The sequence below is a fragment of the Gouania willdenowi genome, chromosome 8 (assembly GCF_900634775.1).
Source record: "Gouania willdenowi chromosome 8, fGouWil2.1, whole genome shotgun sequence".
In the NCBI taxonomy this organism is placed as follows: Eukaryota; Metazoa; Chordata; class Actinopteri; order Blenniiformes; family Gobiesocidae; genus Gouania; species Gouania willdenowi.
The window spans coordinates 6,256,370-6,270,547 of record NC_041051.1 but is presented as its reverse complement, the minus strand read 5'-3'; the positions used below and the strand labels follow the sequence as shown (position 1 = coordinate 6,270,547).

The window sequence follows — 14,178 nt, the reverse complement described above, 5'->3', positions numbered from 1 at the left end:
GCTGAATACATTGAGGGTCTGATCCAGCCCTATGTTTCAAACAGGAGCTTGAGGTCTTCTTCTCAAAACCTGCTGATGGTCCCCCGCACCCGCTTTAAAACACGAGGTGATCACTCTTTTAAGGCGGTAGCTCCTCGTCTCTGGAATGCTCTTCCACACACTCTGCGGATGCTGGACTCTGTGGATGTTTTTAAAAGTCATCTAAAGACTCACTTTTTTATGGAGGCTTTCTTGACACACTCCTGTTTGTGAATGGACTCTTTTATACATTGTAGCATCATTGTATGCATTGTGCCCTTTTTAAACTGTAAATTGTGAAGCACTTTGTGACCCTGGTCTGAAAAAAGCGCTATATAAATAAATTTTACTAAAATAATTTAAAAAAACCCAAAATGTATTACAGCCAATTAAATAAATATGTGTCTTATAGCGTACTGCTTGACTTTTTTTAATTCAGTCATTTAGAATTAATGCATGGAAGATTAGTCAGGCAAAATGGGAAGCAGGGAGGAGAGCCTCAAGGTAGGAAATAGAAAGGGTGGGGAAGAATAGATTTTTCGGTGAGGGTGAGATGTGAAGTTGTAGAATATATTGTGCTTATTATGTTGTGTAATCAAGCCAGTATAGTGACAAGTGTGAAGCTTAGCTATAATGGTGGTGACCCCGCAAAGAGAGCCCCCAGCAACACCCCCCCATGCCCCCCAGAGACTCACCGCCCTACCACGCCCGACCGCACCCTCCCAATCCCCACACGGCGGCCCAGCCATCAACAGAGGGGCCTGGCCCCACCCGACAGGCCCAAATGTGTGAAGTTACCCACCACCCTGTTATGGTGCCTCTCCATTCCTCAATGGAGAGGCACTTCCCTATCCCCTGAATGAATGTATGTGTTTAGTGAATGTATGAAGTGCTATTAAAAAGGGTGGATGGAGTGGAGCGGTGCTCCCCACCCAGCCTATGTGAATATGTGTATGTGGTGCAATAGCTCCGGAGGGTGGAAGTGGTTGTCCCACCCTCCGGAGGATGGTGTGTTGAGGTGTTATTAAAATTGGAGGGATTAGTAGGGCAGCCATGAGGTGGGAGTGCCGCCCCCGTGCCACTACTTAGTAGCACTTTGATGACGAATTTGACGCAGCACTGAGCTGGAGAAGTCACACCTCCAGGAAGCTCTCTGCCGTGATTGACATGTAAAAAGACACACCCACAAAGGTAAGCATTTCAGCCTCCTTCGCGCAGTGCTATGTATGTATTTTCTACAGTCTATATATGTACCGGCGAATGCCCAGCACCCACGCTCTGTCTCGTGTTTATAAAGCAGCATGAGCACCGCTACGTAGTAGGTGGGAGCAGAGCTCCTCTGGCCCTACGTCACCGTGCGGGGAGGAGGAAGTCAGTGTCCCGTCTAGAGACACGCCCACTCATGAATATGCATAAGTAAGCCGCAAAAGCCGATTGAATCTAATAGTGAAGTAAATAATTTATTTAAGCTGTTGTTTTCATCATCAACATGAATGTTAAAGTCACCTACTGTCATAGCTTTATCAGTGCTCAGCACCAGATCACTGAGAAAGTCAGAGAATTCAGAGAGAAACTCAGAATATGGACCAGGAAGATGGCAAACTATAACCAGTAAAGTGGGTTTTTCTATCTTGTTTTTGGGACTACAAATTTCAAGGGAGAGGCTTTCGAATTAACTTTGGTTAAGTTTGGTTTTTGGGGTAGCTGATAAGCCTGAGTGAAAAACTGCTGCCACTTCTCCTCCCCGACCACTCTCACAGGGAATATGGTGATTACCATAATTGGGAGGGCTGGCTTCAGTAAGAGAAACAAAATCTTCATTTTTGAGCCAAGTGTCAGTGAGGCATAATAAACCTAGTTGTATGGTCAGTTATAAGATCACTCACTAAAAGAGATTTAGATGAAAGCGATCTGATATTCAGTTGTCCACATACAGTATAATAGTTTTTTCATTGTTTTGTTTTCTGTTCATAGTTTTAATTTGAATGAGATTTTTTGTGAGCTTTAGTTTGTATTGCATGTTGTTCTGTACTGCTCAGCACAGTGTTTATGGGGTATACAGTATGTGCTCTGTGCTTTGAGTAAAGAGTTTATCTGTGGAAGCGTTTGTTGTAACTGCTGGTTTATTCTCAGCTAGTCATGCGCGTGTGGAGTTGTGAATCACAGACTGTAGATTTATTTTTAGCATTTGTGCTCCATGTAAATTTGGGTGAACATTGTATTTTTTCAATAGATCTGCAAGTTTCCAAAAGAGGTCGAAGCTATCAATAAACGTGAAAATATGGTGTTTGCAGCTAGATTGTAAGAAGTTGTGCTGCTGTAATAGGCGGCTAAATCGTTCTATACTCCTATTTAATGTAGAAAGAGAACCAGAAATGAATATTGATTTCCCGCTTGCTTTTAGAATGTTAAAGAGAAGGTTAAACTCATTCATGATCCGGATCAATTCACGTTGGGTGGTATCGTTCGTCCCTACGTGTAACACTATATTAGTGACAGCTGCTGGCAGCGTGAGTAGCATTTCATTAAGTTTGTTTAAGATAGTGTGAACTGTAGCACCTGGAATCCAGAGTGTGATGGCATTAAAGAATCAAATATTCCTTGTTATTGAATGGCCAATAATGAGTGTCGTTTGCGGAAAAAGAGTGTTAGGAGTGGGTGTGCGCTTGTTATAATGACCGGGAACGTCCGAAGGGCGGATCACATCTGGTTGTGGTGGAGTTTCCGTCCTTGGAGTTGACTGGCATTAGGACATCTGTGTGGGAACGTCTGGTGGTGCTCGGGTTGCAGAAAGCTGCGGGAAAGTCTCTGTTATCGGCTCCGGTTGGCGTTAAAGCGTCATTAGCTGGCAATGAAGCGGTGCTGCAGTAGCATGCATCTGGACTGCAGCTTTGAGGAGGTTTTGACAGGCTACAGAGGAAGTTTTTGGCCGGTGGGAATTTATTCCAGGCGGTGGTGGAGGCACTTTTTTGGTGGTTATTTCAGGCGTCTTAATTGGACTGAGGTTGTCCACGTTTTCATATAAGAGAGCTTCAAAACAATTGTGGAGAGTAAGCGGAGGAGGAGGGATGTCATGTTCTGGGTTATTCTGTCGTCTACGTCCGTGAACAACAACCTCAGCCCACGATGGCAGACGTGGTGTGGAACAGGACAGTCCTGGACCCGGATTCTCCCAGGGAACTGTGTCTTTGTCACATAGAATATTATGGAGGAAGGATGACAGCGCTACTGACTGCTGTACAACCGTGCCTGTATATTTTTTGAGTAACTGATCTTTATTTTCCCCCCTATTTTCCCCCCTCTGTGAGGACAACACACTCACCGGGGAACAAACTCTGATAATTGGCGACTCCATAGTGAGAAACGTGAAGCTAGCGAAGTCAGCGGGCATTGTGAGGTGCATCCCAGGGGCCAGAGCGGGCGACATAGAATCAAATCTAAAGTTGCTGGCAAAGAGTAATCGTAAGTTTGATAGGATAGTCCTCCATGTCGGCACTAATGACTCCCGACGTCGCCAGTCGGAAGCAACCAAAGTGAACATTGAATCAGTTTGTGCTTATGCTAAAACAATGTCGGACTCCGTAATTTTCTCTGGTCCCTTACCAAATCTGACCAGTGATGACATGTATAGCCGCATGTCATCATTTAACCGCTGGCTATCGAGGTGGTGTCCAGAAAACGAGGTGGGCTTCATTGATAATTGGAGATCCTTCTGGGGAAAACCGAACCTGATAGGAAGAGATGGAATCCATCCTACTTTGGAGGGAGCATCTCTACTATCAGAAAACATGGCACATTTATGACATCTCATGAATGAGACCATGTTACAGAGGTGGAGTCCTCCACGCCCCTCTGCGCTTGCCTTAGGACAGTTTCCCTCCCATTGCTATCAGGATAGCTGTGTTCATCGCCATGACAACTGTTGTGATGGTGATGAATATTATTTTATGGAGACGGTGTCAGTCCCCCGACCCATATTTCACAATGATTTTAACATAAAATCAAATAAAAGAGCTATCAATTATAAAAATCTGAAAAAAATTAAAATCTCAAATCTAGAAACACCAAAACATAAAACCATTAGATGTGCTCTATTAAATATTAGATCACTGAGATCCAAATCTCTACTAGTAAATGACCTTATCTCAGAAAATAACTTTGATTTATTCTGTTTAACTGAAACATGGCTGTATCAAGATGAATATGTTAGTTTAAATGAAGCCACTCCTCCCAGTCATTTAAATACTCATATGCCACGAGACATAGGCCGTGGAGGTGGTGTAGCAGCTATTTATCATTCCTCTCTCCTAATCTATCCTAAACCAAAGGCCAGTTACACTTCCTTTGAAAGCCTGGTTCTAAATTTATCTCATATCGAATCAAAAACCTGCCAGCCAGTCTTATTTGCGATAATTTACCGTCCTCCAGGCCCTTATTCTGAATTTCTATCAGAATTCTCTGAGTTTATATCAAACTTAGTCCTCAGTTCTGATAAAATACTGATAGTAGGAGATTTTAATATCCATGTGGACAAAGATAGTGATAGCCTGAGCTCAGCCTTTATGTCCCTAATAGACTCAGTTGGCTTTTTTCAAACTATTAATGAAGCTACTCATCGTTTAAATCATACTCTTGATCTTGTTCTAACATATGGCCTTGATATTAATGAACTAAAAGTCTACCCTGAAAATCCTCTGCTATCAGATCACTTTTTAATATCTTTTAACATTATCCTAGAGGATCTCGCACTGTGCAATAAAATAGTTACAAGTAGAAATCTATCCAACAGTGCTGTGGCTAAATTTAAAGAGGCCATTCCTGCTGCCTTAAACTCAGTGCACCATCCAATAAATAACTATGATATTAATTATAACCCCTCTCAACTGGATCTGCTTGTCGATAGCTCTGCTAGTCTACTAAAATCCACCTTGGACTCAATTGCCCCATTGAGGGAAAAAACTATTAAACGTCAGAGGAAAGCTCCGTGGTTTAGCTCTGAAACTCACACACTCAAACAGACAACCCGTAAATTAGAGAGAATGTGGCGCTCCAATAAAACAGAGGAGTCACGAATACTTTGGCAAGAAAGCCATAGTAAATACATGACAGCCTTACGACATAGTCGATCTACATACTACTCCTCACTAATTGAAGAAAATAAAAATAATCTGAGGTACCTTTTCAGCACTGTAGCCAGGCTAACACAAAGTCAGAGCTCTATTGAGCCCATGATTCCTCTAGCCCTCAGCTGTGAGGACTTTATGACATTTTTTAACGATAAAATTCACAAGATTAGAGATAAAATTAGCCACTCCCTGCCTTCACCTGGGCCTGCTGTACCATTAAATGTAAATAGGCCTAACCTAAACTGTTTCACACATATAGGACTTCAGGAACTTAACTCTATTATTTCATCCTCCAAACCATCGACCTGCCTTTCAGATCCGATCCCAACTAAGCTGTTTAAAGAAGTTGTTCCCCTAGTCTGCCCATCTTTGTTGGAGACAATAAATATATCCCTATCAATAGGCTACGTGCCACAGTCCTTTAAAGTAGCTGTAATCAAACCCCTTCTCAAAAAACCTACTCTTGATTCCAGCACTTTAGCAAACTACAGGCCTATATCTAATCTTCCTTTTATTTCAAAGATTCTTGAGAAAGTTGTGGCAGCTCAGCTCTGTGAATTTCTTCAAAACAACAGCCTGTTCGAGGACTTCCAGTCAGGCTTTAGAGCTCAACACAGCACAGAGACTGCTTTAGTTAAAGTAACTAATGATCTACTCTGGGCTTCAGATGAAGGACGACTCTCAGTGCTGGTTTTATTAGATCTTAGTGCAGCTTTTGACACTATAGATCACTATATTCTACTAGAGAGATTAGAGAAATTACTTGGAATCACAGGGACTGCCCTAAACTGGTTTAAGTCCTACCTATCTGATAGGTACCAGTTTGTACACGTGAATAATAAGTCTTCTGTGTACACTAAAGTAAGCTACGGGGTTCCTCAGGGCTCTGTGCTAGGTCCAATCCTCTTCTGTATCTATATGATCCCCCTTGGTAATGTTATGAGAAAATACTCTGTTAACTTCCACTGCTATGCTGATGATACCCAACTGTATGTATCAATGAAGTCAGGTGAGACAAATCAGCTATCTAAACTTGAGGCCTGTCTAAAGGACATTAGGGCCTGGATGGACCAAAATTTTCTTCTTCTCAACTCAGACAAGACTGAGGTCATTGTACTGGGCCCGCGACACCTTAGAGAAACCTATGCTAGCCTAACTGCCCTAGATGGCATTACTCTGGCACAAAGCACAACTGTTAGAAACCTTGGGGTTCTATTTGATCAGGACTTATCCTTCAACTCTCACATAAAACAAACTTCAAGAACTGCCTTCTTTCATCTCCGTAACATTGCTAAAATCAGATCTATCCTGTCTCAGGGCGACGCCGAAAAACTAGTCCATGCTTTTGTTACCTCTAGACTGGATTATTGTAATTCTCTTTTAGCAGGCTGCCCGAGCAAGTCGCTTAAGACACTTCAGCTGGTTCAAAATGCTGCAGCACGTGTACTGACTAAAACTAGGAGAAGAGATCACATTACTCCTGTATTAGCCTCTCTGCATTGGCTTCCCATAAAATATAGAATAGAATTCAAGATTCTTCTTCTCACTTATAAAGCCCTAAATGGACAGGCACCAGTCTATCTCAAGGAGCTTGTAGTGCCATACAATCCCCCCAGAACACTACGCTCTCAAAATGCTGGACTACTCGTTGTTCCATTCATCTCTAAAAGTAGTATAGGAGGAAGAGCTTTCAGTTATCAGGCCCCACTTCTCTGGAACCATCTACCAACCACGGTTCGGGGGGCAGACACCCTCTCTACCTTTAAGGTTAGGCTCAAAACATTCCTCTTTGATAAAGCTTTTAGTTAGGAACCAGCTCATAGCTCATAATTAAGATGCAATAGGCATAGACTGCCGGGGGGGGGGGTCTGGCATGCTCGGTTGGAGAGAGGTTGGAGAGGGCGTTAAGAGAAAGGTCATTTAGGTTAGAGAGGGACCGGAGAGGGTCCCATTCCTCTTTCAAACACTCCCTCTATGTCTGCTTACTCCCTTGTGTGTTTGCTCCTGTACTCCTTCTGGCTTTTGTCTTGCAGGTCCGTGGGATCCTCAGTGTGGAGTTACAGAGACTCAGCGGCTCTGTCTCCACCCTTTTCTCTGCACACACCCAACACAGCATAACGTGGATGGCTGTTCATCATAGGAATGGGATCCACACAAGGTTCCTGCTGCTTAACAGAAGGTTTTCCTTGCCGCCATGATGAATTCATGTTGGGTGTGGGATACATATGTATGTGTATATACGTATATATGCATATGTGTGTATCCATAAAATGAAGAGTCCGTCCTTAAGACTGCTCTACTGTAAAGTGCCTTGAGATACCATTGGTTATGATTTGGCGCTATACAAATAAAGATTGATTGATTGATTGATTGATTTTTTTAGCTCGTTAGAAAGGCGATGAATCTCTTCTTGTAGTTTGGTAATTTCTTTGTTGGCGTTTAGTAGTAAAATGTCTTTCTCTGACGGCAGGTGAGGAGCAGCGTCTCCATCATCTGTAGATGCGTGTTGTAGATGCGGCCATCGTGCGGTACTCACGGAATGAAAGTGGCTTCATCATCCCCAGCAGCTTACACTAACAGCAGCTAACAATAACAGCAGCTATCTATAACAGCTGCTATCTATAACAGCAGGGCCCTATAACAGCAGCTGACTACAACAGCAGATAACTACAACAGCAACTAACTACAATAGCAGCTAACTATCACAGCAGCTAACTATCACAGTATCAAGTTTAGACTTTTTTTTAGACCTGTGTCCTGGGTATGACGGGTTCACGAGGGGAACAGTACTCAACCATGTTGGGAAGTCTAGAAATCACACAGCAACACAGATCATTAAAGTAGTGGACTATGCCAGCAAATACCACAGACCAAGTTTTTGTAGTGGAGTCATGGCACTCAACAATTCTTTTCCCCTTCCAACACGACAGAACAAAGATTCGCTTGTTCATCACTGCAATGTCAAAGTAACTGTGTCTGTGGACCATTTCAGGGACATTGTGCCAGGTATTGGTCACTGGATCGTAAGCCTCAGCAGACCTCAGACTTCTGTGGCCATCACGGCCTCCAACTGCAAAAATTTGGTTCATATATGCAACTACCCTAAGTCCAGACCGAGGTGTTCCCATGGGAGTGATCACTGTCCACATGCAGGTTGGTGTCTGGGTTGTAACACTCAGCAGTATTCAGGTCTCTGTAGTCATTCTCTCCTCCACATATGTAAATCTTGTTGTTCAGTGTGGTGCAGCTGGCGATTTTCCTCCCTTCATTCATTGATGTAATGAATGTCCACTGGTTGATGTTGGGCTGGTAGTGTTCAGCAGTTCTCAGTAAGGTATTATCATCACTGCAGCCTCGCATAGCATAGATGCATCCCTTTAGCACAGTAACACTCATAAAGGGCTGTGACTCCTGCATTGGTGACATCTCCTGCCAAGTGTGTGTGACTAGGTTCAACCTCCACACTCTGTTAAAGGGGCCCAAAAATCTTAAAACATCACCCACAAAATAGAGGCATTTACCAAGGAAGACAGTGCTGTAGAACCATTAACGAGTCATGTACTCCTCCAGATTAGGATGAGTGTGAACTGTGGTCCATTGGTTAGTGGTGTAGTCAAAGGCACCTATGGTATCAGACAAACCTCTAAACATCAGTAAGACGGCATTTGGCAAGCGATGGCAAAACAAGGTGTTGTCGATCCCAGACTCAGAGCAGAGTAACGAAGGTTGAGACATGACTTGAAGGGTATTAGAAACCAAGAGGCGGGACTCAGGGTTTGTTTTTACCCAATTATTTTTAAGCACATTGTCCATAATGTAACTTTTGTCCATCAGCCCCAGTCTTACCTTTGGAAACAGAGTGGCAATGGCTGTCTGTCTTTCCTCCGGCATGTGGTTTATCCACCTTAAAACACTATGATAAACTGTGCTCTCCTGGGTCACAGTAAGGTCTGCTGTAATGTTTTTTCATGTGAAGGGTTTCCTTAGCTGCAGCTATTCGTTTCAACACAGTTTTGCATTGTACGGGACAATGAATGTACCTGGCTCTAAAAAGGACAGGGAGATAATAGTCCTGTTAATCTTTTCACACCTGAATTTTAACAAACTACCAAACTGTGCAACATACATGGAACCAGACAAATAAATGTTAGCCTTGTAACTAGGGCCGGCCCGTTATATAGGCAAATGCTAAGGGCGTCATTCAGACAGGGGGCGCCAAATTAGCTGAGTAAAAAAAAATTAATTACCAAGGTGCTGATATTATTAGCATACTAAACTTGATAGTATTTATAATAATTAGTTTTAATGACAATAAAAAGCTAGTTTTACTCCTGGAAGTTGTGGATCTTTTCACAAAATGTGAATGTCAAAAGCAAAACATTTTAGGCATAATTATTTAAATTAAAAAAATAATACTTGATCAGCTAAATTATCACTAGAGGGCAATTTAAATGTATCTGTCTTTTTATTTTATTTTTTATTTTTTAGCAAAGTTTGAAAGTTTAGCAAAGTGTGCACAAAAGTATTCAAGCTGCAGCTATTTAAATTCAATTATTGTTTTTTTTTTTGTTTCTAGGGGGCCAAGCCCGCGGGGCCAGGGAACTGCGTATGTAAGCATACGCGATTCCTAGGACCAGCGGTGCTAAGAACCCTATTGTAATTGCAAAGATTTTTATTATTATTATATATATTATTATATTTATTATGTTTCCCCCGGTAAAAGTGGTACTGCAGGCTAAACCGTAGAAGGTAGGGCGATGTCCTTTCGGGGTTGGGTCCAGATCACCCTGGGTACCTTGGGCGCAAAAATTCACATATGTCCGCGAGCAGGTGGCACTATAACAAAGGTCAACGCGTTTTGGTCAATAACTCCCACACCGTTTGTTGCAAATTTAAAACCTTCATATCCACAGATTCCTTGAATAGCACTGAATCACCTGGGCTAGGCCACGCCCATTTCGGCCTAACTTTTCTCGGAGCAAAATCGCAAAAACTGAAAAACCTACATTTTCGAACTCCTCCTTGGGGTTTTGTCCAATCAGCGTGAAACTTGGCACGTAGAGTCTTCAGTTGAATGTGATATACGGTTAACTAAATGAGTTTGTCCGGATAAATTATGCGCAAATTATTAACAAGTAAAGTTTTCTAGCGAGCAATAAATATGCAAACTGGCGCATATCTCGGTCAAAATAAATGCTAACAACACCAAATCTGAGATCCACAGTTGGCATGTGACTGTGAGGAAATGGGACAAATTTGAATGATGTAGGCCACTAGGGGGCGCTACTAATAACGAATATTTATATCTCTTAAATGGCACGACCAATTTTTGCCAAATTTGGAGGGTATGATCTTGGGTTCCTCCTGAGGCGATATCTCAAAGTTATTCGCGATTGGTCAAAGTGGGCGTGGCTTATTACATCATAACACATAAATAAACAAACATTTATTTCTGCTGAATTATTATGTTGAGGGCAGTGAAATTTACAGGGTAACTATATAAGAGCACACAGATCACCCATACCAAAAAGTGCACCACTAGGTGGCGCTATAATTTCAAAAACATTTTGGCCTTTAACTTTCGCAATTTAATTCACATCTTTAAAAACTTCATATCCACATGTTTCATACATAAAGTCGCATCGTCTGACATAGGCCACGCCCACTCCCACAGCACATTGCTCTTTGTGAGTCACGATTTATCAAAAACCTACTTTTTCAAATTCTTCTTTGGGGTTTTGTCCAATCAGCATGAAACTTGGCACGTAGAGTCTTCAGTTGGACTTGATCTACAGTTCAGCAAAAACATTTGTTCGAGCAAAATATGTGCAAAATATTAACGAGTAAACCTTTCTAGTGAGCTATTAAAACGCAAACTGTTGCATATCTTGGTCAAAATATTTGCTAACACCACCAATTCTGAGATCCTTGGTTGGCATGTGACTGTGGGTGTAAGAGCCAAATTTGAATAACTTAGGCCTCTAGGGGGCACTGCAATTATAATAAATTTATATCCCCTAAATGGCACAACTGATTTTTACCAAATTGGGTGGGTATGACCTTGGGTTGCTCCTGGGACTGTATCTCGAAGTGAATCGCGATTGGTCAAAGTGGGCGTGGCTTATTACTACATAACATATAAATAAACAAACCTTTATTTCAGCTGAAGTAACATATTGAGGGCTGTGAAATTTACAGGGTAACCATAGAAGAGCACACAGATCACCCATACCAAAAAGTGCACCACTAGGTGGCGCTATAATGGGTGAAAATGCATTTTGGCTTGTCACTTTCACACTTTAAATAACATCTTCCAAAACTTCACATCCACCTATTCACAGCAAATGGCACGTTGGCCTGTGTCCTGACGCTCGCCTCGAGCCCGTCATCCTTCGTGACGTACTTCCACAGGCTCCGCGAAACGTGGGGGCCGAGTCGCGCGGGAAGGCTTGGCCCCCTTTCATAACTGCTTGCAGTTCTAGTTCATTTTTGTTTTTAAATTTAGGCTATTTTTTTTTTTTTTTACATTGATCTTATTTTTTGTGCTATACCTTACTCTAATAATATTAAAGATGTATATTTAATTTGACCTTTATTTACTTGTTTGTTTATTTGTGTGAATCCTTTTTTTTAAATTAAAAAAAAAAAGTCTAAAAAGTAATTCTACTCATGTTTTCTCCTTATGGAAAGTGTCATTGTGGGTATGGTGAAGACCACTATGAGTGTTGGAACTTATTCTGATAATAATTATCTTATAACAATGTAAATATACATTACTTGTTTTTTTTTTTTTAAATAACATATAAGGGGGACCCAAAGATGCTAGGGACTACATGGGACTGTCTTTACTAACAAGGAAAAGAGGACTGCTGTCAGTGAGTTCCTTAGGTCTCCATCTAAAGACCAAGTCCAAAACCTTGGTGTTCTGATTGACTCAGATCTGACATTCAGTAGTCAGATCAAATCTATCACAAAAACAGCTTCGACCAACTAAAGAACATCTCCAGAGTGAAAGGTTTAATGACTCAGAAAGATCAGGAGAAGGTGGTCCATGCTTTTATCTCCAGCATACTCATCATCATCACCATCATCATCATCAATTTTCCCCTTCCACTGCTTCAGCGGGTTGGGTGCCAAGGATTTGCTCCACCAGAGGCAGGAACCTTGACTTATCTTGCATTTCCCATTAGAGTTGAATAGAAGAAAGGCCTGTAAGTTTATCATAGTTTTTTCGATATGTCACGGGTATACGGTTTCTTATTAGAATGGAACAGAATTTGTTTTTGCAGGGCTGAGTCAGGAAGTCTTGGGTTATATGAGCAATGTGCTTAAGGTGTTGGACAAGACAGAAGTTACACATCGGTGTAGAGTGGATGAGGCGGAGTATGTCGAGATTGGTATATTTGAAGTGTCAGTCTACATTGTCTTCTTCTAACAATGTTGTTTTATCTCTTTGTCTTGGTGGTTCATTGACATGTTCAAACCCACTTTGGACATGTTTTCGAAGAAAATGAATCTATGTGGAGTCCAATTCCGCCAGCTGTGTGGCGTTAAGGTGACAGGCTTGGATACTGTACGTAAGAAGGTTAGGCACACACGCCGTTAGAAACTTTACCCGGGTGGACAGCTTTATCCAACAATCCGTGAGCATGGTTTTTTATGAGCTGAAGCAATATGCTGGATAGTAAATGCAGAACAATGACATGGCCATGGTATGTGAAGCTGGGAACATTCTCAACATGTAGCTCATTTATCTTAACAGATCTTTTTTCTCTTGTGTAACACTGGACTATTGAAATGGTCTTCTGACAGGAATCCCCAAAAACGAACATCAAACAGCCACAGCTGGGTCAGAATAAAGAGGTCAGGACACATTACTGCAGTTTTATAGTCTTTACACTGGCTCCCAGTCACCCTCGGAATAGACTTTAAAGTTCTGCTGCTGGTGTATAAATGTATGAATGGGTTTGGTCCAGAATACATCAGTGAGATGCTCTCAGATCTATGGACACAGGTCAGATAGTGGAGCCCAGAGTTCACAGTAAACATGGTGATGCTGCTTTTAGTTGTTATGCTGCAAAGAAGTGGAACAAACATTTTTTCCAAGTTAAAGGCACTCTTTCTCTCATTGACTGAGAAGGAGATTTTGAATCATTTTATTGTTGATTCAATGTTTTTACTGCTGATTTGAATGTTGTTAATGATTTTTAAGCTGTTGATTTTTTTTCTTCTTTTTTTCTTGCACTTTTTAATCATGTAAAGCACATTGAATTGCTTTATGTATGAAATGCAAATACAAATAAATGTGCATTGTCTTGTCCACAGTCTATGCATTGCTATCTGTCCCTATTAAATAAGCCATGTATAAATAAATTAAACACATTAAATAAACAACTGCATAAATAACTAATAACTACATCAATAATTGATTAAATATTAAAACAATTAATACATACAAAAAATTATAAATACATTAAAAAATATAAAAGAAAAGTAAATTAATTAATTAAACGCATTAGATAAATACATACATACGTAAATTATTAATGATATAATAAATGAATAAATACATTAAAACAACTATAAATACATTACAAATATAATTACATGAACAAGTAAGTAAATAAATAAACAAAAAATATAAATGCGAAATACCATCATATATATAAACATCTGCATCTGTCTGTTTGAGGTCAACGCACAGCATTGATTTGTCACAGAAGTAGCGCCCTCTGCAGGTGATAACACATAATGTAATAGGCTACAAGGTTAAAAAAAAAATGACAGCTTCAACGTTTCCATTTGTTGTTGTTTAACTGATTACCATGGTGGTTATTGATCACCATAGGAAACATTTATCTCTCGTCACTTTGCATTGAAAGTGAAGCTGGTTGCGCATCTGCACGAAAGTAAAAAAAGAAAAAAAAGTCCACCACTAACGGGCTGCGGTTGTCGTGGAAACGGGTGTGGGGGGGGGGGGGGGGGGGGTACTGCGAACGAGAGCTCAGCTTGTTTTGTTGTTGCAGGTCACGTG

The 14,178-nt window shown here is 41.1% G+C and overlaps 1 protein-coding gene across 1 annotated transcript; it reads left to right on the top strand.

Moving 5' to 3' along the window:
- Positions 1 to 6,062: 6,062 nt before the first annotated feature.
- Positions 6,063 to 6,953, top strand: LOC114467932 (uncharacterized; the record flags this gene model as incomplete). Its single annotated transcript, XM_028454471.1, has 1 exon — positions 6,063 to 6,953. A coding segment is annotated over one exon (891 nt), but the record flags the coding sequence as incomplete, so codon positions are not given.
- Positions 6,954 to 14,178: the final 7,225 nt, after the last annotated feature.